Consider the following 25,710-nt stretch of genomic DNA (forward strand, 5'->3'; position numbering starts at 1 on the left):
AAGAAAATGGTAATAAGAACACACATATCGATAACTACCTTAAATGTAAATGGATTAAATGCTCCAACCAAAAGACATAGACTAGCTGAATGGTTACAGAAACAAGACCTGTATATACGCTGTCTACAAGAGACCCACTGCAGACCTAGGGACACATACAGACTGAAAGTGAAGGGATGGAAAAAAATATTCCATGCAAATAGAAATCAAAAGGAAGCTGAGTAGCAATTCTCATATCAGACAAAATAGATTTAAAATAAAGACTATTACAAGAGACCAAGAAGACACTACATAATGATCAAGGGATCATTCCAAGAAGAAGATATAACAATTGTAAATATTTATGCACCCAACATAGGAGCACCTCAATACGCAAGGCAAATGCTAACAGCCATAAAAGGGGAAATTGACAGTAACACAAACATAGTAGTGACTTTAACACACCACTTTCATCAATGGACAGATCAACCAAAATGAAACTAAATAAGGAAACACAAGCTTTAAATGACACATTAAACAACATGGACTTAATTGATATTTATAGGACATTCCATCCAAAAACAACAGAATACATTTTCTTCTCAAGTGCTCATGGTACATTCTCCAGGATAGATCATATCTTGGGTCACAAATCAAGCCTTGGTAAATTTAAGAAAATTGAAATCGTATCAAGCATCTTTTCCAACCACAGTGCTATGAGACTAGATATCAATTATAGGAAAAAAACTGTAAAAAATACAAACACATGGAGGCTAAACAATACACTACTAAATAACCAAGACATCACTGAAGACATCAAAGAGGAAATCAAAAAATACCTAGAAAAAATTACAATGAAAACATGACAGCGCAAAACCTATGGGATGCAGCAAAAGCAGCTCTAAGAGGGAAGTTTATAGCAATACAATCCTACCTCTAAAAACAAGAAAAATCTCAAATAAACAACCTAACCATACACTTAAAGCAATTGAAGAAAGAAGGCCAAAAAATACCCCAAAGTTAGCAGAAGGAAAGAAAACATAAAGTTAGAGCAGAAATAAATGAAAAAGAAATGAAGAAAACAATAACAAATATCAATACAACTTAAAGCTGGTTCTTTGAGAAGATAAACAAAATTGATAAGCCATTAGCCAGACTCTAAGAAAAAAAGTGAAAACTCTCAAATCAACAGAATTAGAAATGAAAAAGGAGAAGTAACAACTGACACTGCAGAAATACAAAGGATCATGAGAGATTACTATAAGCAACTATATGCTAATAAAATGGACAACCTGGAAGAAATGGACAAATACTGAGAAAAGCACAACCTTCTGAGACTGAACCAGGAAGAAATAGAAAATATAAACAGACAAATCACAAGCACTGAAATTGAGACTGTGATTAAAAATCTTCCAACAAACAAAAGCCCAGGACCAGATGGATTCACAGGCGAATTCTATCAGACATTTAGAGAAGAGCTGACACCTATCCTTCTCAAACACTTCCAAAATATAGCAGAGAGAGGAGCACTCCCAAACTCATTCTATGAGGCCACCATCACCCTGATACCAAAACCAGACAAAGATGTCACAAAAAAAGAATACTACAGACCAATAACACTGATGAACATAGATGTGAAAATCCTCAATAAAATACTAGCAAACATTGTGACAGCCTGGAGGGGTGGGATAGGGAGAGTGGGAGGGAGGGAGACGCAAGAGGGAAGGCATATGGGAACATATGTATATGTATAACTGATTCACTTTGTTATAAGGCAGAAACTAACACACCATTGTAAAGCAATTATACCCCAATAAAGATGTTAAAAAAAAATACTAGCAAACAGAATCCAGCAGCACATTAAAAGGATCATACACCATGATCAAGTGTATTCCTTTTATCCCAGGAATGCAAGGATTCTTCAATATAGGCAAATCAATCAATGTGATACACCATAATAACAAATTGAAGGATAAAAACCATATGAACATCTCAATAGATGCAGAAAAAGCTTTTCACAAAATTCAACACCCATTTATGATAAAAACTTTCCAGAAAGTAGGCATAGAGGGAACTTACCTCAAAAGAATAAAGGCCATATATGACAAACTCACAGCTAACATCGTTCTCAATGGTTAAAAACTGAAACAATTTCCATTAAGATCAGGAACAAGACAAGGTTGCCCACTCTCACCACTATTATTCAACATAGTCTTGGAAGTTTTAGCCACAGCATTCAGAGAAGAAAAATAAATTAAAGGAATCCAAATCGGAAAAGGAGAAGCAATACTGTCACTGTTTGCAGATGACATGATGCTCTACATAGAGAATCCTAAACATGCTACCAGAAAACTACGAGAGCTAATCAATGAATCTGGTAAAGTAGCAGGATACCAAATTAATGCACAGAAATCTCTTTCATCCCTATACACTAATGGTGAAAAATCTGAAAGTGAAATTAAGGAAACACTCCTATTTACCATTGCAACAAAAAGAATAAAATACCTAGGTATAAACCTACTTAAGGAGACAAAAAACCTGTATGCAGAAAACTATAAGACACTGATGAAAGAAACTAAACATGATACAAACAGATGGAGAGATATACCATGTTCTTGGATTGGAAGAATCAACATTGTGAAAAGGACTGTACTACCCAAAGCAATCAACAGATTCAATGCAATCCCTATCAAACTACCAATGGCAGTTTTCACAGAACTAGAATAAAAAATTTCACAATTTGTATGGAAACACAAAAGACCCTGAATAGCCAAAGCAATCTTGAGAAAAAAAAAAGGAGCTGGAGGAATCAGGCTCCCAGACTTCAGAGTATACTACAAAGCTACAGTAATCAAGACAGTATGGTACTGGCACAAAAACAGAAATATAGATCAATGGAACAGGATAGAAAGCACAGAGATAAACCCATGCACATAGGGTCACCTTACCTTTGATAAAGGAGGCAAGACTATACAATGGAGAAAAGACAGCTGCTTCAATAAGTGGTGCTGGGAAAAGTGGACATCTACCTGTAAAAGAGTGAAATTAGAACACTCCCTAACACCATACACAGAAATAAACTGCAAATGGATTAAAGACCTAAATGTAAGACCAGACACTATAAAATTCTTAGAGGAAAACTTAGGCAGAGCACTCTATGACATAAATCACAGCAAGATCCTTTTTGATCCACCTCCTAGGGAAATGGAAATAAAAATAAAAATAAACAAATGGGACCTAATGAAACTTAAAAGCTTTTGCACAGCAAAGGAAACCATAAACAAGACGAAAAAACAACCCTCAGAATGGGAGAAAATATTTGTTAGCAAAGGAACTGACAAAGGATTAATCTCCAAAATTTACAAGCAGCTCATTCAGCTCAATACCAACAAAACAAACATCCAATTAAGAAATGGGCAGAAGACCTAAATAGACATTTCTCCAAAGAAGATATACAGATTGCCAACAAACACATGAAAGGGTGCTCAACATCACTAATCATGAGAGAAATGCAAATCAAAACAGTGAAGTATCACCTCACACCGATCAGAATGGCCATCATCAAAAAATCTAGAAACAATAAAGGCTGGAGAGGGTGTGGAGAAAAGGGAACCCTCGTGCACTGTTGGCAGGCATGTAAATTGATATAGCCACTATGGAGAACAGTATGGTGGTTCCTTAAGAAACTGAAAATAGAACTACCATAGGACCCAGTAATCCCACTACTGGGCATATACCCTGAGAAAAGCACAATTCAAAAAGAGTCATGTACCACAATGTTCATTGCAGCACTATTTACAATAGCCAGGACATGGAAACAACCTAAGTGTCCATCGACAGATGAATGGATAAAGACGACGTGGCACATATATACAATGGACTATTACTCAGCCATAAAAAGAAATGAAATTGAGTTATTTTTCATGAGGTGGATGGACCTAGAGTCTGTCGTACAGAGTGAAGTAAGTCAGAAAGAGAAAAGCAAATACCATATGCTAACATATATATGGAATCAAAATAAAAGTGTTTCTGAAGAACATAGGGGCAGGACAGGAGTAAAGACACATGTGTAGAGAATGGAGTTGAGGACACAGCGAGAGGGAAGGATAAGCTGGGAAGATATGAAAGTGTGGCGCTGACATATGTACACTACCAACCGTAAAATAGATAGCTAGTGGGAAGCAGCCGCATAGCACAGGGAGATCAGCTCGGTGCTTTGTGACCACCTAGAGGGGTGGGTTAGGGAGGGTGGAGGGAGATGCAAGAGGAAGGGGATATGGGGATATAGCTGATTCACTTTGTTATACAGCAGAAACTAACACAACAATGTAAAGCAATTATACTCCAATAAAGCTGTTAAAAAAAAAAAAGATCTTTTCTCCATACTGATGCTGGTACTGCTCCTTTCATCTAATGACCAAGGGAAATAGCTTGCACTTTAATCAACAATATAAAATATTATTACACTTGGAACTTGTTAGAGTCCAAACCTGAGTTGACTTTGATACAATTTTTGCCAAAATCTTACTTCAGCTATTCAGTTTTTTAGAAAGGTGGTCTAATGGCTAGATTAACTATTAATCTTTCTATATTTTTCAGGCATTAGTGCTATATTAAGATCACTCACCAGAAAACGTAGGGCTTGCACCGTATTTCATAAATTCCCCACAGAAATGTTTTTACTGAATTATGGTTTAATGATTAATAATTTACAATCTGCACTCAGCCATCTAAAAGTCAGATGCAAGCCAGTTTTATCTGATTAAGTGCTTGCATTTCTTTGTCATACCACAGAAGACAAGGCCCACTATCCATTTATTCACCTAGTCAACAACTGGAGTAGTTTCATTCAACATCAAAATCATGACTAAAGAAGTCTTTGGGGACAACTGACTGGACTGAGAGAGAGAATTAGCACTGATAAAGTCAGTACTGTGTAGCAGGCTTTCTGTATATGGTCTGGTTTAATGTTTGTGACCCAGTGTGATATATGAGGGGTTCCAAAATTTACCCAGGCTATGTTATTAAGATCTCATAGCTAGTAGGTGGCAGACTGAGTAATCAAAGACTGTTGTGCTGTGAAGTGATAACAGAAAGAAAAAGAAGATTATATTTGGGCTATACAGTAAGAAGACTCGCTGGCAAATTAAATTTTGAGGTTTCAATGGATGGTGTTCAAAAATATTTTCATTAATGGTGGCATCTTTGCAATAAGGTTGCAACCTCCCTTTGTATCTACTTTTAAGGACACTATTTTTTACACACATAAACTTAATAATGATTTTTAGCAGTTAGAATGGATCACTAAAAATATAAAAAAGCACTTTTACTGTAATATGAAGAGATATATGTTAAAAATGCTTTTGATTTTGTTAATTCAATTATTGTTAATTCAGTGCTGCATAGGTTTAGTTTAGCTAATATTTAGCCTAAACTTTTAGGTCACATGATACTCTGTGAATATTCAAAGATTTTAGGATTGCAAAGTTCTAAAAGTACAAGGTCGCCATCAATCATATTTGGATCCATTTAAATTATTCTAACTGTTAATAAGTCCATGCTTCCACATTGCTAGTCAGAGGGAAGGATTAATGTCCAAGTCAACTTATTCCATTTTTCAATGGCTATTTAGAAAGTGCTTTATTATCTTGAGCCAAATCTATTCTGGCTTCAGCTCATTGCTCCTAGTTCATCTTATTTTTTTAAAGTAATACTTAAATCTAATTTCTCTTCTACATAAAATCATTCAGATACTTGGAAACAATAATGTTCCACTTCAGTCTCTTCTGCTTCAACTAATATAGCCTCTATTATTTTAACTGGTCTGTAGATGGCATGATTTGAGTTTTATCATATGCTGATCCCATTTGAAGACCCTCCAGTTGACATGCATGCCTTTTAAGAGTGGTCATGGAATACAGCAGAAGAGAGAGAAATTGCCTCCTTCATCTTCCTTCAATACCAATAAAGGTTATATTAGCTTTCTTGGCAGACACAAATCAGTATTGATTTATATTGCACTTACTATTAAGTAAACCCCCTTGGTAGTTTTCTCTGCTGTAAAAACGTACTGACTGCACTTGTGCAGATGGGTTGTTTTGGTCCAAATTTCAAAACCTTACATGTATTCCTACTATACTATTATTCTGTTAGATTCGACCAATCATTCTAAGATATAAAATCATATCACAGTTAAAATTTTATGTTTAGGGCTTCCCTGGTGGCGCAGTGGTTAAGAATCTGCCTGCCAATGCAGGGGACCTGGGTTGGAGCCCTGGTCCAGGAAGATCCCACATGCCGCGGAGCAACTAAGCCTGTGCGCCACAACTACTGAGCCTGCGCTCTAGAGCCCACGAGCCACAACTACTGAGCCCGAGTGCCACAACTACTGAAGCCTGCACGCCTAGAGCCCGTGCTCTGCAATGAGAAGCCACCCAATGAGAAGCCCATGCACCGCAATGAAGAGTAGCCCCCGCTCTCCGCTACTAGAGAAAAGCCTGCGCACAGCAACAAAGACCCAACACAGCCAAAAAATTAATTAATTAATTTTTAAAAATTTATGTGTAGTTTGAACCTATTATGTGCCAATCACCGCACTAGGCATTTTCATTCATATTATTTTATTTTATCCTTATTTAACCCGAGTAGGAACCCCAATTTTATGATTGACAGATTCAAGAATATAAGTAATTTAACTGAGACCTCTAAGAATATTAATAACAGAATTTAGGATTTGGTTGTAAGTCTAATTCCAAAGTTTGTGATTTCGTTTATACTAGCCTATAACCATGAATTGTTAAGGAACTCCATGTAAGGAGTACAATTTTGAAAGCTCATTAAATATTTTAAGGGAAGAAGATTATATATGTAAGTAAGAGCAAACTTCAGTTGTCTGTAGCTTGTCTCCATAAATTGTACTTATTCAAAGCATTTTGACTCCCCTCAGTAAAATTTGATATGTGAGGTATTCCTATACATGCATTTGTATGTGTGTATGGTGTATATAAATAATTCTTAATAATCCTTTAATAAGTGTTAGTTTTGTGCATGATATTGAAGCAAGATATTTGAAAAATAAGTAAATTTTATGATGAGCAATTGTTAGTTTTTATTAGTCTGGAAAGAGAGTTCCAAGTAGATATATGCTGACATTCCTATTCCATATTTCTCTCTTTAAAACTGCTTCACACCCATCCTTGCAGCATCCCTTGAGGGTCTTGGGCATAAGCTGCCATTGCTATTGTGAAAATGTCCCTCTCTCTGGTCACAAATAACTGAACCAAGAGGAAATAAATCCATAGGCTGGGCTAGTCAATTAGAGTATCTTTTAATTTACATTTTTGGAGGTAGATGTTATAGGCATATGGTGGGAACTTAAACTGAAATATCAAAGTTGAGGCAGGCGATGGCGTTTTGTTCTATGTGCATTCTTAGAAGTAAGCATAGAAAGCCATTCTTTAGATAGAATGCAGTAGAAATTAAAAGAAAAGAAAAGCCGAGAAAACTGTGATGCCATGAACGGCATAAGGAGTTACCCTAGTAATTATTTTCCATTTTTATTTTTCAGGGTACAGAAATGGACTATGTGTCCTCTCCTTGGATGTCTACGAGACTGCCATTTGTGTATTTTAAATATCTCTCACACACCTCTTATTTAACCTATTAGGAGTCTGATTCTCACAATGATTGGTACTCCATTATGATTAACGAACATATTTTTTCTTACTTTCCATTAATAGCAAGTAATGGATTCAACTATTAAACAACTCAGTTTTACCCAGTAGTGGAAAATTCTGGATTAGCATATATGTGTGTATACATATGTGTGTGATTTCTGTCTTAGGAAAATATTATAGAAGAAATTCAGCTAAGGGCAACAGTATTACAGACAAAATATACATATAGAAAATGCTACAATATCAAGTACAAAATTTCTTATCCTTAATTGCAATAATAAAATTACAAAGGGGGTTAAGGAGAATGTATAAAGAATAATCAGTCAGTTGTCACTGAGCAGGATCATTTGAAGTGTAGGTTTTGATAGAAATTGGACTGGGAAAAATCAGCAAAAGAACATAATTTTATGAGAGGAAAGAACCAGGTTCATAAATGGAGAATTGATGCATGAAATTGTATTTAATGAAGACTAATTGAGTGACCCATAGGACAACTTGAAGTAGATAAAGACTAGAATTGAGAGAGACCTGTAAAGACTACTAGAGCAATCCAGAGATAGAATTACAAAGATGACTATCTTGATGTAGGTATATGAACAGTGGATAATATTTAAATACCTAATGGAAAATAATTGTAAGAAAATTATTTTTTTCAGAGGAATTAATGACAAAGAAAAACATTTCATGAGTAATTTTCAAGGCAATAAGTTTATATGTGTGTTTTTGTTTTTACAATGGCTAGAAGGTAAAAGAGTGATTCTAGTCTTGGGGAAAAACAACAAACTTTGTTTTTACTTGTTAAATTGCTGTTATTGGTGGATTGCCACATAGATGACTGAGGGAAGGGAGTGTTTGGGGAAATGTACTTGGTAAATACCCATGTACAGTAGTTAAAATTCTGTGTTTGCCTATGTATTTACCAAAAAGATGGATATAACTAGGGGAAAAGCAGAACTTTAAAGGATATCAAAGTTAAAATTTCAGAGGAAAAACTAAGTCAAAGGAATTAATCAGAGCTATAGGAAGAGATAAAGAAGAGGGGGCCCCCAGAGCCAATGAAAACTGAGTCTAGAGAAGGAAAGTCTAGTCAGTAGTTAAATACAACTGAGAGTGAAATAATTGGATTTGGCCTTCCAACAATCTCTAGCCACTTTAGAACTCTTTCATTACAAGGGAGAAACTGAAAGGCAGATTTCAGTAAAAGAAAGAAGATTCAATGGATGAATAAATGAAATAGAATGAGTTATTTGTGAAATTACAAATTAAGTCTAATATTAAGTGAATCAAAACCAAGTTTAATGACTCAGATTTCTCTAAAACTCAGGAATTTTCTTTGAATGCTTTTATTCAGTTTGCTCTTCTCTTTTATTCCTATCCTAGACTTTTAAAATTTTAAATTTTTCTTTATATACACAAATCTTATCTAGAACTGAAGAAAATACTTTTCAGGTGCAAAATTGGAAATGGCTTCCCCAGAACATAAGGGCCTTGCCCCCTTCACCAGAGAGTCTCTTGAAGTTATGGAACAGCATAGTGCTATAAAACACAGTGAGGAACACAAAGAAGATTTAAAGCCAAACACTGACTTGGAAGCTGGAAAAGAGCTGCCATTTGTTTATGGAAATCTTCCTAGAGCAATGGTGTCAGAGCCATTGGAAGATGTGGACCCATACTACAAGAATAAAATGGTAAGGATTAATTAAACTTATTATGACTCTATTTTTATTCATTTTCCAGACATGTGAAAAATGTAATTGAGATAGGATGAAAGAAGATGGAAGAATAAGTGAAGAGGTAATTTTAAGTTATAGAAAACTGGATAACAAATTTCATACATATTTGAGATTTTTATCAAAACCGAATATTTGCCTGGTAGGTTAGTTTGTTTAGGGTTACTTTACTTTGTATGTAACAGGCTATACTGTTATGCCTTGATGTAAATGATTTCTTTTATGTGAGCATAATGATTGGCTACTTAAGATTACTGATTTTAAAATAACTATCATATAAATTTTCCATACTATGTACAGCAATTTCAACTGTTCAACTTGATGAGCTTACTCGGTAGTTAGGAAAATAAAGCCAATGTATATTTCATTCATAAATTTTATTCATTCATACAGTCACAGCTTCTCTATCCAGAGAATGATTTGAGGAACTTATAAATATTTTGAACAATCCAAAAAGAAGCACAAAATGATAAAAATAAAAATAATTATGCTTAGAAAAGACAGAGATCTGTGTAGACTGACAAAGCTGGAAGAGTCTCTACTAAGAAAATAGAATTTGAGTTATAGCTTGGAGAACACTTCACATTTTTACAAGGCAAAGGGAAGCTCTTCAATGAACAGTCAGTCAATAGCAGATATTAATTCTGGAATAGGGAAGAGACAGGCTGATGATAGAACTAGAACCCTGTAGCTGTGTTGCAAATTGTGGGAAATAAGATGAGATAACAGAGCTGGCAACATGGCTTTAATGTGGTGGCCAAAGTACTGGTGTAATGAATGCAGTGTTTAAGTAAGATTAATCTAGAGATTCCTAAATTACTATTGCATGGAAGAGATAGGGTCAGAAAGATGAAATTAGAGAGAAAACAATTGAGGCCTGAAGTCAAGAGGTCTGGATTATAGGAGTGTCTTGGAGAGAGAGGTAACACACCCGAGAAGAAATAGCAGGATTTGAAGACTGATTAATAATGCCAAGGTTTCCAGCTTGAAAGAATAGAAGTGCTTCTGACAACAATGAAGTAACTATAAAGAAAGATCAAATTTGGGAGAGATGAGGATTAGTCCCGTTGTAGACAAATGTAATTTGATATTCTTGTAGAGTGTTCAGTGATTTTACCAAATGGGTGAAATGGAAATGAATCACTTTCTGGACAGAAGACAAAGTGAGCATTTGGTATAATCACAACTCTTTTGAATACTTTGCATGGTGGAAGCGTATTGACAATTTACAGTATAAATGTATATATTAACAAAAGACTCCAGTATCTCTGGTAGCCTCCATGGGCGTTATGCATCATTCGCTATAAAACACCTGTAAAACCCTAAGAACATTTTAGTGAAAATGTAAGTCCTCATCTCAATTATCTCCGCTTTCACTTTTGCTATGCTTAAGTCATTAACGGTTGATATAACAGTAACCTTAAAGGTAACTCTGTTATAGCAGAGTTCTGAGTTCTTCGTAGTGTTTACAGACATGGCAGACAAATCTAGGTGTGTTACTGAAGACAAAATCAAAGATTTTGAAAAACACCAAAAACGGTAAGGATACCTTAGTATAAAAAGTATTGTTATTAGTGATAACACAAAGATACTAAAAATTTAAATTATATTTAGTTTACTCTGTTAAAGATGACAGACAAATAAATAATTCTAAAATGAAATGAACAATTTCAGCACTTAAACATTAACTAGAAAATTATTCTATCTGGATCTACTCATTCCTTCACAAAGACATAAGCTGGTTAGCTACATCCTGTGTGAAGTTTGAAATTGTTTTGGAAAATACATGGAAAGCACATTTTAAACAATCAGATTTATTTTATTTGGCCCTTTTTACTTTCTTTTTGCTTTTAAAATGGAAAGAGGGACAATAACTACAATCAGGCCAAAATACACACAAATTGTATGTTGGAAAAGTGTTCCATTGAGGAGAATCAGAGCACGGTTTGTTTTCCATTTAGAATAGGTATTCATAAAATATCAATGAATATATATTTGTATATATAGACAAATATAAATACCAATGTATAGTCACATATACACCTCTGTATAATTATATATTAAATATAATATATATTTCAGTATATTATAATATATTTTATCACATTGCATTATACGCTATACATTACTGTTACATTACTGTTACATTATACTCTATATAATGTTTACTATGTGTAATATAGTTATGCACGCACCACAACAAATGAATTTTCCAAATGGGTATGTATATATAATAAAAGTGCACATATGTATGTGTGTATATACTTATGTGTGTGTGTGTATATATATATATACAGACATACACACATATATATACACTTTTACTGTGTATCCATATTTTACACACATATACATATACACACATATACGTAAGTCCTTTTTAAAATGTTTCTGATTTTTCCCTTTTTTGGTTTAATATTTCTATATGCCAACATACTAGTTTTACATGATATAAACTTGTTTTAAATATGTTTATGTCGGGGCTTCCCTGGTGGCGCAGTGGTTGAGAGTTCGCCTACCGATGCGGGGGACACGGGTTCGTGCCCCGGTTCGGGATGATCCCACATGCCACGGAGCGGCTGGGCCCATGAGCCATGGCCGCTGAGCCTGCGCGTCCAGAGCCTGTGCTCCGCAACGGGAGAGGCCACAACAGTGAGAGGCCCTTGTACCGCAAAAAAAAAAATATATATATATATATATATGTTTATGTCATTGATAATTTACAAGTGGGGTTTTATACTGTAGGTAATTACTAATGATTAATGTAATGTTTGAGTGCATTCGGTCACTTTTACTACTATAATCCCATACCTTATTTGCTTCAAAATAAAATTAACTTATTTTACATTCATTGAATTTTAGTATGCTTAAATGCATACCCATGAGCCATCTGGATATAGATTTCTTTCTATTACATTAGTTTTGCAGGAAGACTTGAGGATTGGTGTGTGGCAAACAGTTTTCTTAGATAGAACACTGTTTAAAAAAAAAGTGGTAGATAAGGCTAAATATAAGTAAAAATAGTTTAAAAAAACTTTCCATTTGATTTAGTCTGTAAAAGGATATCAAAATGTAAGTATAACTGTTAGACTTCATGACAAATGATCATTGGCAATATGCTTCATAATTAATGAGATCATAATTCTCAGTTCTAATTTCAGTTGATGTTCTTTATTTTCATTTCACTTGATGTTCTTCTTTTCCTCTTACAGACTTTCATAGTATTAAATAAAAAGAGAACAGTATTCAGATTCAGTGCCACCTGGTGTACATTGTCTCCTTTCAATTCAGTTAGAAGAACAGCCATTAAGATTTTGGTACATCCATATCCTTTTCTGTTGGTTTTAAACTGTACTAATATCAAATGCAACTATTCTATTCAGATATTGCTGCAGTCTTTTTCTCTTTTTAATTTTCATTTTAGGTCATACTGAAATCTTGATTATAACTGCACTGTGTTCCATATTTGAAAGTACATTTAAAATATATTTTCTAGGGACTTCCCTGGTGGTTCAGCAGTTAAGACTCCGCACTTCCACTAAAGGGGGCTCGGGTTCGATCCCTGGTCGGGGAACTAAGATCCCACGTGCCTCGTGGCCAAAAATATATATATATATATTGTTTTCTTTTCTAGTACACACAACAGTAGTAAATGTTAACAAATCTTAGTAATCCTCATTGTTTCCAATATGAGGAGTATATTTTTTTGACATTTGAGAAACTATGTGATCTCATATGTGTAAATACATATAAACAGATTATAGAAACATGTATTTCCAATATTATTTTTATTAACGTTATTCCTTGACAATAACTTACCTTTTTCCAACTGTTAATTTTAATTAGCATCCTGATTGACTGCATATTTATGTCCATGACTGATTTGCCAAAATGGGGGCCAGCATTACAGTAAGTTATATAATTTTATTATGTATAATTGCATATATGATTATATTTTATATTTAATACATTGTGTTACAGTACATTATATATTACATAATATAACAAATTAATATTTTAATATATAATATACATTGTACGTAATATAATATTTATACACATTCCACAATTAATTGATAGTCAAATTTCATGGTTAATGCTGTAAGACATAGCCCACTCTAGAAGCCCTAACTAAAGCCCTATCCTATGGTCGTCTGGTTGATTGGTTGGTTGGTTGCTTGGTTGCCAGATAATTATCCTCGACATAGTTCTTCAGAGTTGACGATGTATTAGTCTCACTTTTAATATGAAAAGTTATTATATGAAAACTTTTCTGCAGGAATACTTTGCTTGGAATTTATACATTTGAAATACTTGTAAAACTCATTGCAAGAGGCATCTGGGCAGGATCTTTTTATTTCTTTGGTGATCCATGGAACTGGCTCGATTTCAGTGTAACTTTGTTTGAGTGAGTATTTCTTTTAAGTTGCAAACATCTTAATACCTTGCTAAGAAAATGCTTTTCATAAAGAAACATTGAGGATGATAAAGTTTTCTGCCTGCAAAAATTCTGTGAGTAAAGAATAATTCATAAATCATAGCCATAATGAGCTCTCTCAGGCAGCTCCAACTGAACTAGTCCTTAGAATATGCATTCAAAATGAAAGGAGTGGGATATTATCTCTGTAATCTACCCGAAGCAAAAACAATAGAGATTGAATTTTTGCATTTGAAGTGATTATTTTCAGTGAACAGAAAATCTTCTGGGAGTTTAAGAGAGGATCCTGGTGTATTTGATTCTTCTCTAATCTACATTGCTTAAAAACAGTAAATATTCTAGTTATCAGAATAAGATATTTTATACGCACACATTTTTCTAGAATGATACATTAAGTTCTAATAATTTACATGTGTATTGATTTATTTAATCCTTCTACTTAGTGTAATCTATTTTATGGCTAAAGAAATTGTCACTGGCATCAAACTTCTGTTAAAATAATTTAAAATAATACTCTATTTGTGGACTTGGGGTCAATTTTTTTGAAAAAGAAATAACCTTTATAAAGAACATAATTAGTTTCTGCCATGTTGTAAGCAGTCGAAAAATAGTAGCTAATATCATTGAAATTATTATCACTACTACTTCTACTATTATTATTTCTGCTCTTGCCATTGCTATTAGCTAACACTTAGGTAACACAGCTAACATTTAGCCCTTAGTATGTGCCAGATGCTTTGCCATGAACTTTACATATATTAACTTATTTAATCCCCCCAAATCCTCAGAATTAGGAAGTATTATTATCCTTACTTTACGTTTGAGGAAACTAAGGCAAGAAAGATTAAGTAATTTAAATAGTGAAGCCTGTATTTCTACATGGTCAGTCTGGCTACAGAGTCTGTATCGTTAACCACTATACACCTTTACTTCTGCTGTCATCACCATCACCATTGTCATCATCATCATCACCTCATCACCATCATTATCATCACCAGAAGTTTAAATACTTAAATTTTATTCCTTTAAAAAAATTTCCTTATTTTTAACTATCTCTTCACCAATTAGATTCAAAGTATTTATGAACATAATATAGAGTATTTGATACGGAATTATGACTACTCAGAGTGTCAAGCTTTTATAAACTCTCATAATTTGTTTGTAGATTAATATTTACTTGGATACCTTGCACTATAGCAGTCTTTCCCTTCCAATCAATAATAAAACTGTTTGCAAAATGCAATAATGAAAGCAAGTGAAACATTTGGATATATGGTTTTAAAAATAAGTTTCAAATAGTATAAAGAGCCAATATGACTTCTAAATGACTCCAATTTAATCCCACAGGCATATATCAAGATATTCACCTCCAAACTTCATTTCAATATTTCAAATTACAAGAAATTTGAGAATTTTGAAAATTATTCCTTTAAACCAAGGTAAGAAAAGGCATTGAGTTCTTCATTTTGTTTCATGTACTTCCGTGTATTCATCTGAACACCCCTATTATTGCTTGAAGAAATGTTAAATTGAACAGTGTTTTAGCTTTGGAATAAATGAATTATCTGATTTTCAAATTTATTTCAGTCACTCCTGGAACGGCAAGAAAGAAATATCACATTTTTTACTAATTTGAAGTGGGTTCAATGCTTTGATAATAAAATATAGAGCTCAATCAAAATATATTATTTTTCTAGTTTTTTCTTTTTTACTCATTCTTATGTCTTAAATATGAACTTATAAAATTGTCCTTAGACTTCTGAGAGAGAGAGCAGTTTAGACAGATATCTAATCTGTCCTCTTCTTTTCCTCACTGTGTCTAAAAACCAGTTGAAATGAACAAAGCAATATAAAATAAGATAAATTTCCTTTTGCTGTCAGTGCTTGGATAGGATGCATTCCACATGCCACAAAGTTTAAGAAGGTTCTGCTAAATAAAGTGGAGCTGTGACCACATTGATGGAAGAAGCTGACAACTAATTTACACCTCCCATTCCTGAAAGAGTCTTAGAGAAGCCTACCAATACCTTCTGATTTGTTGTTCTGAATGAATAAAAACAATCAGCTAGGAAAACTTGACCCTGAGTTTTTTTTTGGCTTCTATGAGTCAGAGGTATTATGAAATAGTTGAACGAATAAACCCACAGGCAAGTGTGATAATACCAAAAATAAGATCTACAGGCAACTTTCATCCACTGGAACACCATAAAAAGGCCAGATATATTGCATACTCTGTACTTTGAGAACAGGCGGGGCAAAACAGCAAAAAAAGGTTGGAGAAATATGGTAATGGATGCCTAACCTTGTGGATATACTGAAAGATTAAATAGTACACATTAAACAGGTGAATTGTATGGTTTATAAATTATATCTCTTATTTTTCTTCTAATACATTGGCAATGATATTTTTTTTAAATGTCCTAGCTTTAGTGAAGGCCTGAATATATATTTATAGTCTCTGGTTTATGCATTGGTTCAACATCTCAACAATTTGAACGTATGAATCGATACTTAAATATGGTCATATATTTTGATACAGAAATTCCATTTCTAATGTAATACTTTAAAAAGACTTGCATATGGCAAAAAAAAATTAGTAGTATTATTCCAGGTGGCAAAAGTAGCTATAAATATATATTTCGGTATGATAGCAATTAAAATTGTATATTTACTCTAGATATCACATTTCTTTAACCACAGGAATAACTTTATTTCAACCCTATTCTATTACACTCAAGAAATCTAATCATCTGAGGAGGTCATTTAAAAAATAGATTTTCAATTCTCACAATGATATATGAAATAGGTATCACTATACCCATTTAAAAAATAATAAAACAAGCATAGAAATGTTGGTAACTTGCTCAACGTCACAGAGCTAGTATATTCTCATCCATTGTTGAGCTGAGTAGCTATTAGGATCATAAATTTAAACAGACCAACAAATAAAAAAGGAGCAAGGGAAAAAGAGAAGGAAGGAAGGAGGGAACTAACGAAGGAAGGATGGAAAGAAGGAAGGAAGCAAGGGAGGAAGGAAGGCTTATAGTAGTTTCATCAATGAAATTTAATTATGGTGTTTTTGTTGTTGTATCTTCTTGTTTTCTATGTTTTCAAAATTGAGCATGTATTATTTAATAATTAGAAAAATGAATGTTCTTAAATAAATCTAGCTTTAAAGTTGAATTCTCGATTAGTAAGTATTCTGATATAAATACAGCCACATACAATCACAGTTATGTGTTATTCTCATTTCTAATCATTAAAAGTTTTTCATGTTTTACTTAATCAGCTCTAAAAATTGAGTTCTTAAAAAGTTAATGAGATAGCCACTATGGAGAACAGTATGGAGGTTCCTTAAAAAACTAAAAATAGAACTACCATATGAACCAGCAAGCCCACTACTGGGCATATACCCTGAGAAAACCATAATTCAAAGAGAGTCATGTACCAAAATGTTCACTACAGCTCTATTTACAATAGCCAGGACATGGAAGTAACCTAAGTGTCCATCAACAGATGAATGGATAAAGAAGATGTGGCACATATATACAATGGAATATTACTGGGCCATAAAAAGAAATGAAATTGAGTTATTTATAGTGAGGTGGATGGACCTAGAGTCTGTCATACAGAGTGAAGTAAGTCAGAAAAAGAAAAACAAATACCATATGCTAACACATATATATGGAATCTAAGAAAAAAAAAATCATCATGAAGAACCTAGGGGCAAGATGGGAATAAAGACACAGACCTGCTAGAGAATGGACTTGAGGATATGGGGAGGGGGAAGGGTAAGCTTTGACAAAGCTAGAGAGTGGCATGGACATATATACACTACCAAAAGTAAAATAGATAGCTAGTGGGAAGCAGCCGCATAGCACAGGGAGATCAGCTCAGTGGTTTGTGACCACCTAGAGGGGTGGGATAGGGAGGGTGGGAGGGAGGGAGATGCAAGAGGGAAGAGATATGGGGATATATGTATATGTATAACTGATTCACTTTGTTATAAAGCAGAAACTAACACACCATTGTAAAGCAATTATACTCCAATAAAGATGTTTAAAAAAAAAGTTAATGAAAGAATGTATAGAATACCGCTATTTCAAGCTATTTCTTGTTTCAACATTTGCAACCCATGTTGATTTTTAACTCTACGCCTTTACCTATGCTTATAAATAATGGTGATTAGTATGAAAAGCAATAGCCAAGAGAGAAGGCCTGTTCTTTATGTAGTAAAGAGAAACAAACAAATAACTAATTTAAAAATACTAAGTTATGTCTAAATTATTGCCAGGTGTAATAAATTAGCAATCATACAGAAACCTTAAAGTTAAGGGTTTTATTCATTTTAGTCATTGGACCTAGATAATGGTGAATTAAATTATAAAACACAAAGCTATTGATTTCGATGGCATCTGCATTTGCCATGGGAGAAGTTTGCTAATCCTGCTTTACTAAGATATTTTATTTTATCGAAAACAAACCTTTCTCTTTTCAGGTCTGAAGTCTTTTGTAGGGATCCTGATCCATTGTTTGAAGAAACTCACTGGGGTCATTATCCTAACTCTCTTCTTTCTGAGCATATTTTCTCTGATTGGGATGGGGCTCTTCATGGGCAACCTGAAGCATAAATGTTTGCGATGGCCCCAAGAAAATGAAACTGAAACACTGCACAACAGAACTGGAAACTCTTATTATATTCGAGGTAAGAATCCCTTGCATCTATATCAAAAAAATTAAAACTTTTCTTACTGGCAAAACATTCTTCACAGAAATATTGAACATTCAATTTCAGAACAAATTTGACTTCAGAACAACCTTCATATAAATGCCATAACTATGCTCAAGTACTAATTTGGATCAGTTTCCTTTATCAGGATAATAACGTTCCAAGTCTTCAGACAGTTAAATCAGGGAAACCTAAGTTTGGAACTAAAACTTGCAAGTTTTGTCCTTTCATAAATAAATAAATAAATATGACCAAAGTCTTAATTGCAATTTTATCAGAGTACAATCCTCATGATACTACCTTTCTTCGATAAAGTTGTTTAAAATTTAAATGTAATTGTGCACATTAGAAACTTTGGGGTGATCATATAAATCAAAAAATGACCTACAATATAGAAATTCTTACTATTGTTGTATTTCAATTGCTGCTGCTCATTTTAAATGCTTTGAGTTATACTTTGATGAATAATGAAAATATTTTAGGCTAACAGAAATAATGTCAAACAAGTATTGCTTAGCCCTTATACATAAGTAATTCACATGCCTGATCACATATCTTCACCATAATCCTCCAGAAAAGATATGAATAACCCCTGTTACCAACAGGGAAACAGAAGTAAGGAGAAATTTTGTGAATGTTCTAGCATACTATAACCACTCGGTGGCAAAACTAGGATTCTAGCCAAGCTCCATCTGGCTTTAAAACCCATTCCATTTTCACCAGGCCATACTCTCTTATTAGATTTTTCCCTCATATTAAAATCATCAGCTCCTTTCTGACAGTATTTAGAAAAAACCAAAAGCATATTGTTCAACTAATAAAAATAAAATATTGTTTAACCTTAAGTAGTCCTTCTAACTTAATTTTATTTATACTTTGGATTTAATAAGTTCTAAAACAAATCTTAATAAATTTTACTCTTTGGTTTATCCCATAATATGATTATGATGCAAGTAATGCAAAATTATTAGTATATATGTGAAATGTTTCCTTATTATATAGGTCTATTTCATGGTCTTAATTCTAGTGATAAGAACAATAGGAGATGGATGTTAAATCTTAGATTCCAAATGAAATCCCCTTTAGCTTCTTTGATGTTGTAATAAAAATATGCTAATTACTAAAAATTTTGCTACTTCACTGGTTATTGCTAAGAAAATAGAGTCCAAGTTCTTTTCTTTGTTAAAGTATGTATATTATAATGAAATCATTTTAAAGATTATCACTTTAATATTTGTCCAATTCTAGTCATTCCATTTTCTCAAATAGCATGTTAGGAATTGCTGGAAATATATTTGCAAAACATTATTTAATCTAATTTCCATGTCGTAGTCCTTGTATTTAGAAGAGCACTTGGGAGTGCTCAGTTCTAATGTCAAATTTCATTTGGTTTTTGACAGTCACTCAAAAGTTTTGATTAATGGTTCCTAACTATGATTTTTAAATTCTTCTAAAATTATTTTAGGTGACAAATTAAAGTGACATTTTCTGAGATTGGTGTAATTCAATTTTGTATATACACACACACACACACACACACACACACTCACCAGGACTGATCTCATGGGTTTGATTTGTGTGATTTGAATTCAGAACCTAAAAAGCAATGCTACTAAGCCTGTATGTTCCCAACCCTGGTAACTGATATCTATAAATACGCAATTTACATTTTGATTGATAGCAGATAAAAATACCTGGATGAATTCTATGGGCTATGACTCAGATTAGCTCAGATTATGATTGAAACTAGGTGATATCAGGACAAGTAATTAGGCGGCACTGGACACTCATTGTAAAAAAATAAGCTGCAAAGTGGGAGGAGAATGGAAATTAAACCCAGAGACAGAAAGCTCTGGTCTTCTGTTCAGGAAGATCATCAGGAATAAATCCTGGAAAGAATAATCCTCAATTTTCAAATAGATTAGTCTTGGGAATTTTTCTTTCAGGGTCTGGTCATACCTGGCTGGAGTAGGTGGATTGCCAGAGGTCTTTTGGCCTGTACACTGGATGCTAGGACAGCCTCCTAGATTTAAAAGAAAAGCGGGGGAGGCAGGCTCTATGCTCCTTCCTTCTCACTGTACAGAAGTATGTTCATCTGTACAGATTTAACTGGGTTTCAGATATGCTGTCCACTCAAGATTAGATATGGAATATCATTTCTTTCCTATTTTTCAGAAACAGAAAACTTTTATTATTTGGAAGGAGAAAGATATGCTCTTCTTTGTGGCAACAGAACAGATGCTGGGTAAGTGGTATTAATGTTTTCTTCTATTGTAACCAGAAGTGAGGTCTGGCTGTTCAATGCTCAAAAGCCGGTAAAAAGGCCAGGTTGGTGGAAAGGAAAGTTTGCTTTATTTTGGGTGCCAGCAACCGTGAGCAGGGGATGGGGTGGGGAGAGGGCGGAAGCCTGTGTCCAATGGCCGACTCTGACCCCACCACCCTGACAATCAGGGAGCAAGAGCTTTTATAGATGGAGGGAGGGGGCTACAGGCAGGAACAGCGCAGTCAGCTCTGACAGACATCTTGATATTGGTCATCGGTGGTCTGACCAGCATCATCTTGATTGTTTTAAGTACAGTTAATCTTCAGTTCCAGGGTCGGTTTGTTCCCATTTCCTCGAGGCCAGTTCTTGGAATTATGGCAGCTCATGTCACGGCTACAGTCTGGTCTTCATGTAGTTAACTTCTTCCACCTGGTGGGGATTTCAGCATCTATAGACAGCTCACAGGATATGGCTCAGAATATTATCTGTAGCCCTTGAGAAGGAACTAAAGGTCCTTGACTATGTTTAATGACTAAACTATTATTATTTGGTCTCCTTTGACTGTTTTCCTTTGTTTCTACTTTTTCTCACTTCTCTGATTAAACTTATTCTTTGGTTAAAGTTTTTCCACAGACAAAAGTCAGGATGAGGACATGGGAGAGCAAGGACCATAGGGTCCTGCTCCGTTTCAGTATCCCTGATCAATAGTATTTATTTAATGATTATTGCTTTTATAAATGGTTCCCATTTGATTACGTAATCTCATTTTACCATCAAAACCATGCTGAGAAGTGTACAATATGGAATACTATTAATCTGATTTTACAGAAAAAAGTATAATGGATAGACTAGCTAAATGGTTTATTCAAGGTCAAGAAGTTAGTAAATGGAAGAGCTGGGACTTAAATAAGAATCTGATTTTCTGTTTTCAGTGTGCCCCAGAGCTAATAGGAATTATCAAGAAAGAAAATATAATCTGTTCTTCAGCCCGAAGACTTTGAAGAAAAAAAAATTAAAGATATGATGTTATTTCACTTATTTTATGGCTTGTATGTCTTTAATGAATATAATTTACATTAATCACAAGCTGATTGCTCTTAAAAACAGTACTTATAAATAATTCTTCAGTGAGATGACAAAACTCTCAAGTTTTATTGTCCTATAATTTCAGATGAAGAGATAAGAAGGTAGAAATAGAGTGCTTCTCAGCAGTACTATGACTCAATTCCTTATGTTACTTCCCTAAGCCGGGATGACTTGACATCCATTTGTAAACTCAGCTCTTTCTTAGAGGCTCTGGGCACAGATTGACAAAAAAGCACACGGGAGAGGGGAACATGAGTTATGTAGTTTAGTTGTATTAAGGTGATTTAGACATATTGTTGCTTACTCAACTCTTTTTGCCACCCTACTTCTGGGCTTCCTTTCTGTTTTCAAGTCCAGATTGTGATTTCATCGCATCGTTTCTGCCCCATCCCACTTGATCTAACCCTTTCAATGGACATTCCAAATTAAATTTGACCTGAAATGCATGTTGGAGATATCTGGTCATGGATAGACAGAATCACAATGATATAGTATGTCAAGGCCAGAAGAGAAAGTCATACAGCGTTTCACCTGCAGCCATCATACTTTGCTGCATGGTAAACTATCCTAAAAGTTGGTGCTTTAAGACAAGAACAAAAATTCATTTGTTCGGGCTTCCCTGGTGGCGCAGTGGTTGAGAGTCCGCCTTCCAATTCAGGGGACACGGGTTGTGCCCCGGTCCGGGAAGATCCCACATGCCGCGGAGCGGCTGGGCCCGTGAGCCATGGCCGCTGAGCCTGCGCGTCCGGAGCCTGTGCCCCGCAATGGGAGAGGCCACAACAGTGAGAGGCCCGCGTACCACAAAAAAAAAAAAAAAATCATTTGTTCAGATTCTGTAGGTCAGCAATTTAACAAGCCTCAACACACAAGTACTTTTTAAACCTCTGTTTGCATCACAATTGTTAACCATTAACAAGTATGCAAAACAAGTCACATGGCCAAAGTTCCAATAATGTAGGAGGAACTACAGAGAGTTGTGGATGGAGGAAGCATGATTTATTGGGCCACTACTGTCATAATGGACCACAACACCCAAGCCCCAGTAGGTAAAAGTATGAAGACTCCATGAAAGGAAATGAAATAAATATTTAATCATCTTTCTACCAAACTGCCAGTTCTGCTTATAAATTATTGAAAATAAAATTTTTCTCACCCTTGAATAATGGGATGTAAGGGTTTGAGATGATATCACTTAAAAATTAAACCCTAAACTACTACAGTTTTATTTTTATCAGTGTTATTTTCCGTCAGTTATACTTTCACTTTGATACTGGGTAGTAAAGAAATCTTTAAGAAAAGGCTTAGCAAAAACCATTTGTGAGGCCCTGTTGTCTTTTCGTTTAATTAACACTGTTCACTTATATCAACTTAAAATCTAACTCATATGCAGCTTTTTCCGCCGGGAATTGTTTGGGAGAAGACTACTTCCTGTGGAAGAGGGAGCCGTTTATTATTCATGAGCAGATGTTATATATTTATGAATTGACCATAATCTGAAAGTCACCTAAGAGTAAACAGTTTTTCTTTTCTGTGTCTTAATTAGTCAGTGTCCTGAAGGATATGTGTGTGTAAAAGCTGGTGTAAATCCTGATTATGGCTACACAAATTTTGACAGTTTTGGCTGGACCTTATTAGCCTTATTTCGGTTAATGATGCAGGATTACCCTGAAGCACTTTATCACCAGGTAAGAACACAGAGAATCTGCACTGCACAGAAAAATGGTGCCATGCTCCTCCTTTCTGAAATAATGATCAAATATAATACACTGTATTAAATTTTTATGTGAAGAAGAATTTGAGGACAGAAGAAAAGAGGACGAGAATTACCTAATGTCAAACTGTATGTTAAAACTGAGCCCAAGTCTGTGTTCTTATGTATGGTATTGATATCTTATTTAATCTTTGAAACAATCCTACAAGGATATAAATATGTATATGCGCTTTTTTATGAAGACCCTAAGATCAGAGCATTTAGGTAATCTCCCCAAAGTTAAAACACATGTATCTGCCAGAGATCACTATACTGCTCTGTGCTCTCAGACATTTGACATTAAGTAAAGAGCATTTCTAACTACTAATTCTTTAGACAAAAAAATTGAACCTATGAGATTACCATGTATTAAGAAATTATTTGTTGAATGCCCACAATGTACTCCTTCTCTTTAATTCTCTATTTCTTCTCATTCTCCTTTAATATTCAATCAGGCTCCAGTTGTAATAGCAGAAAGCCTGCTGTTATGAGACTTGAAATCAAAATGCTGAGAGTCCTCCTTTATAACTGATGATTTGGGTGCCATAGTGGCTCAGAAGGATATAATACGTGCTCATTAAAATAGAGATTCAATTTTTCTTTTAAGAAAAGTTCCAGTATAGTGGAATATGCAGTGTCATTTCAGCAGCATAGTTAATATGGAAGGATGTTAGATAAAATAAGTAAATTACTTTAAATTCCAAAAGTATTTACAGTTGAAGAAGAGCACTCTTTTTAAACACACACACCATACTTTTATGATTGAATAAATTATGGTGTGTGTGTATGTGTGTTTACAGGCCATTAATAATGATAAGGATAATATAATATATTTTTGGCACAAAGATTCATAATATATTATTAAATGAAAATCAAGTAAACCAAACATGCTTGTAGTATAATTATATTTCTAGTAAAAGTACATGAAAATATTACAAGTGATTTTTTCTTTATGCAAACTATATTTTTCTAATTTTGTAAGAGTAGTTATATTGTTATTTCCCAAAATTTTGACAAGCATCAATGCCTCCTCCACAACACTGTAAACTTCTTATTTCTAAAATAATCTCATCATGTTATTCTCCTTCTAACAATCCTTCAGTGATTTCCAAATTTCTGTGAGATGAAGTTCAAAGTCCATATGCATTGTCCATAGTGCCCTTTAAAATCTAGTCTCAGCATTTGTTGCCAGATTCATTTCCCAAAAATATCCCAATATATACTCTCTGCTTTATTTGAGTCAAAAAGATTTGCTGTTTCCTAAATGACCTTTGCCTATAATTTCTTGTTTCAGTGTGTACAAATTCAAGTTTCTTCCATCTTCAGTCTCATGCCTCAGATTTTTGCCTCCAAGCTATATTTCTTTTTTGAGCTTTTCCCCAACCTCTTCTTTTAGAGCTGGACATATTCAACATCAGAATTCCATGGTACCCTGTAATTGCCTCAGGTAGTGGTTATTTTAATTGCTTGTTCAGCATTTCCTCCCACTAGGAGATACACTACCTAAGAAGAAGTATTTTGTCTTATTTTAATTTTTGTATTCTCAGCATCTAACACATAGAAATGTTTGATGAAATTTTAATAAACAAAAATATAAGTAAATATTCATGAGTTATGTTACTTTATATAATAGTGAATGTCTTGCCTTTTTTTTTTACAGCTTTCAAAGTGCGTTAGCTAATTTTCTTGGTAACATTGGTCTAAAGGAAATCCTCTCATACAACCAGTGAAATGAGAAATCAGTTTGGGAGTGCCCTGGTGCTGGAGTCTTACAGGACCTTCATCATTATTGTACTCTAAATTTTTATTGACTAGTGTAGATAAGGTTTGCTTTGATTTGGACTTGGTTTTTACTCTGAGCATTGCCCTACGGAACTAAACTGACTGTGGCTAGGGAAATTTGGTAATTATTCCCAAAGAGTACAGCTCATGTTTTAGAGGATATCATTCTCCGTTCGTTCAACAAATATTTATTTGACCCAAGTACTCTTTGATACAGCATCAGTACGGAAATGAACAAAGCAGATTGTCAATCCTCATGGAATGGAGTTATGTTTAG

The 25,710-nt window shown here is 34.2% G+C and overlaps 1 protein-coding gene across 1 annotated transcript in view; it reads left to right on the forward strand.

The window, feature by feature from the left end:
* The window catches only part of SCN7A (sodium voltage-gated channel alpha subunit 7), a 96,139-nt gene that overhangs the window by 16,093 nt on the left and 54,336 nt on the right, over positions 1-25,710 (forward strand). Inside the window, exons 2-9 of the mRNA XM_029224461.1 lie at positions 9,105-9,343; positions 12,598-12,710; positions 13,205-13,294; positions 13,665-13,793; positions 15,171-15,262; positions 18,322-18,528; positions 20,728-20,797; positions 23,445-23,586. Of these exons, the coding sequence (XP_029080294.1) occupies positions 9,105-9,343; positions 12,598-12,710; positions 13,205-13,294; positions 13,665-13,793; positions 15,171-15,262; positions 18,322-18,528; positions 20,728-20,797; positions 23,445-23,586 (1,082 nt within the window). The remainder of the gene's footprint in view (positions 1-9,104; positions 9,344-12,597; positions 12,711-13,204; positions 13,295-13,664; positions 13,794-15,170; positions 15,263-18,321; positions 18,529-20,727; positions 20,798-23,444; positions 23,587-25,710) is intronic.

Source organism: Monodon monoceros, unplaced genomic scaffold, assembly GCF_005190385.1.
Source record: "Monodon monoceros isolate NGI ecotype Baffin Bay Population unplaced genomic scaffold, NGI_Narwhal_1 Super_Scaffold_16, whole genome shotgun sequence".
Classification (NCBI taxonomy): Eukaryota; Metazoa; Chordata; class Mammalia; order Artiodactyla; family Monodontidae; genus Monodon; species Monodon monoceros.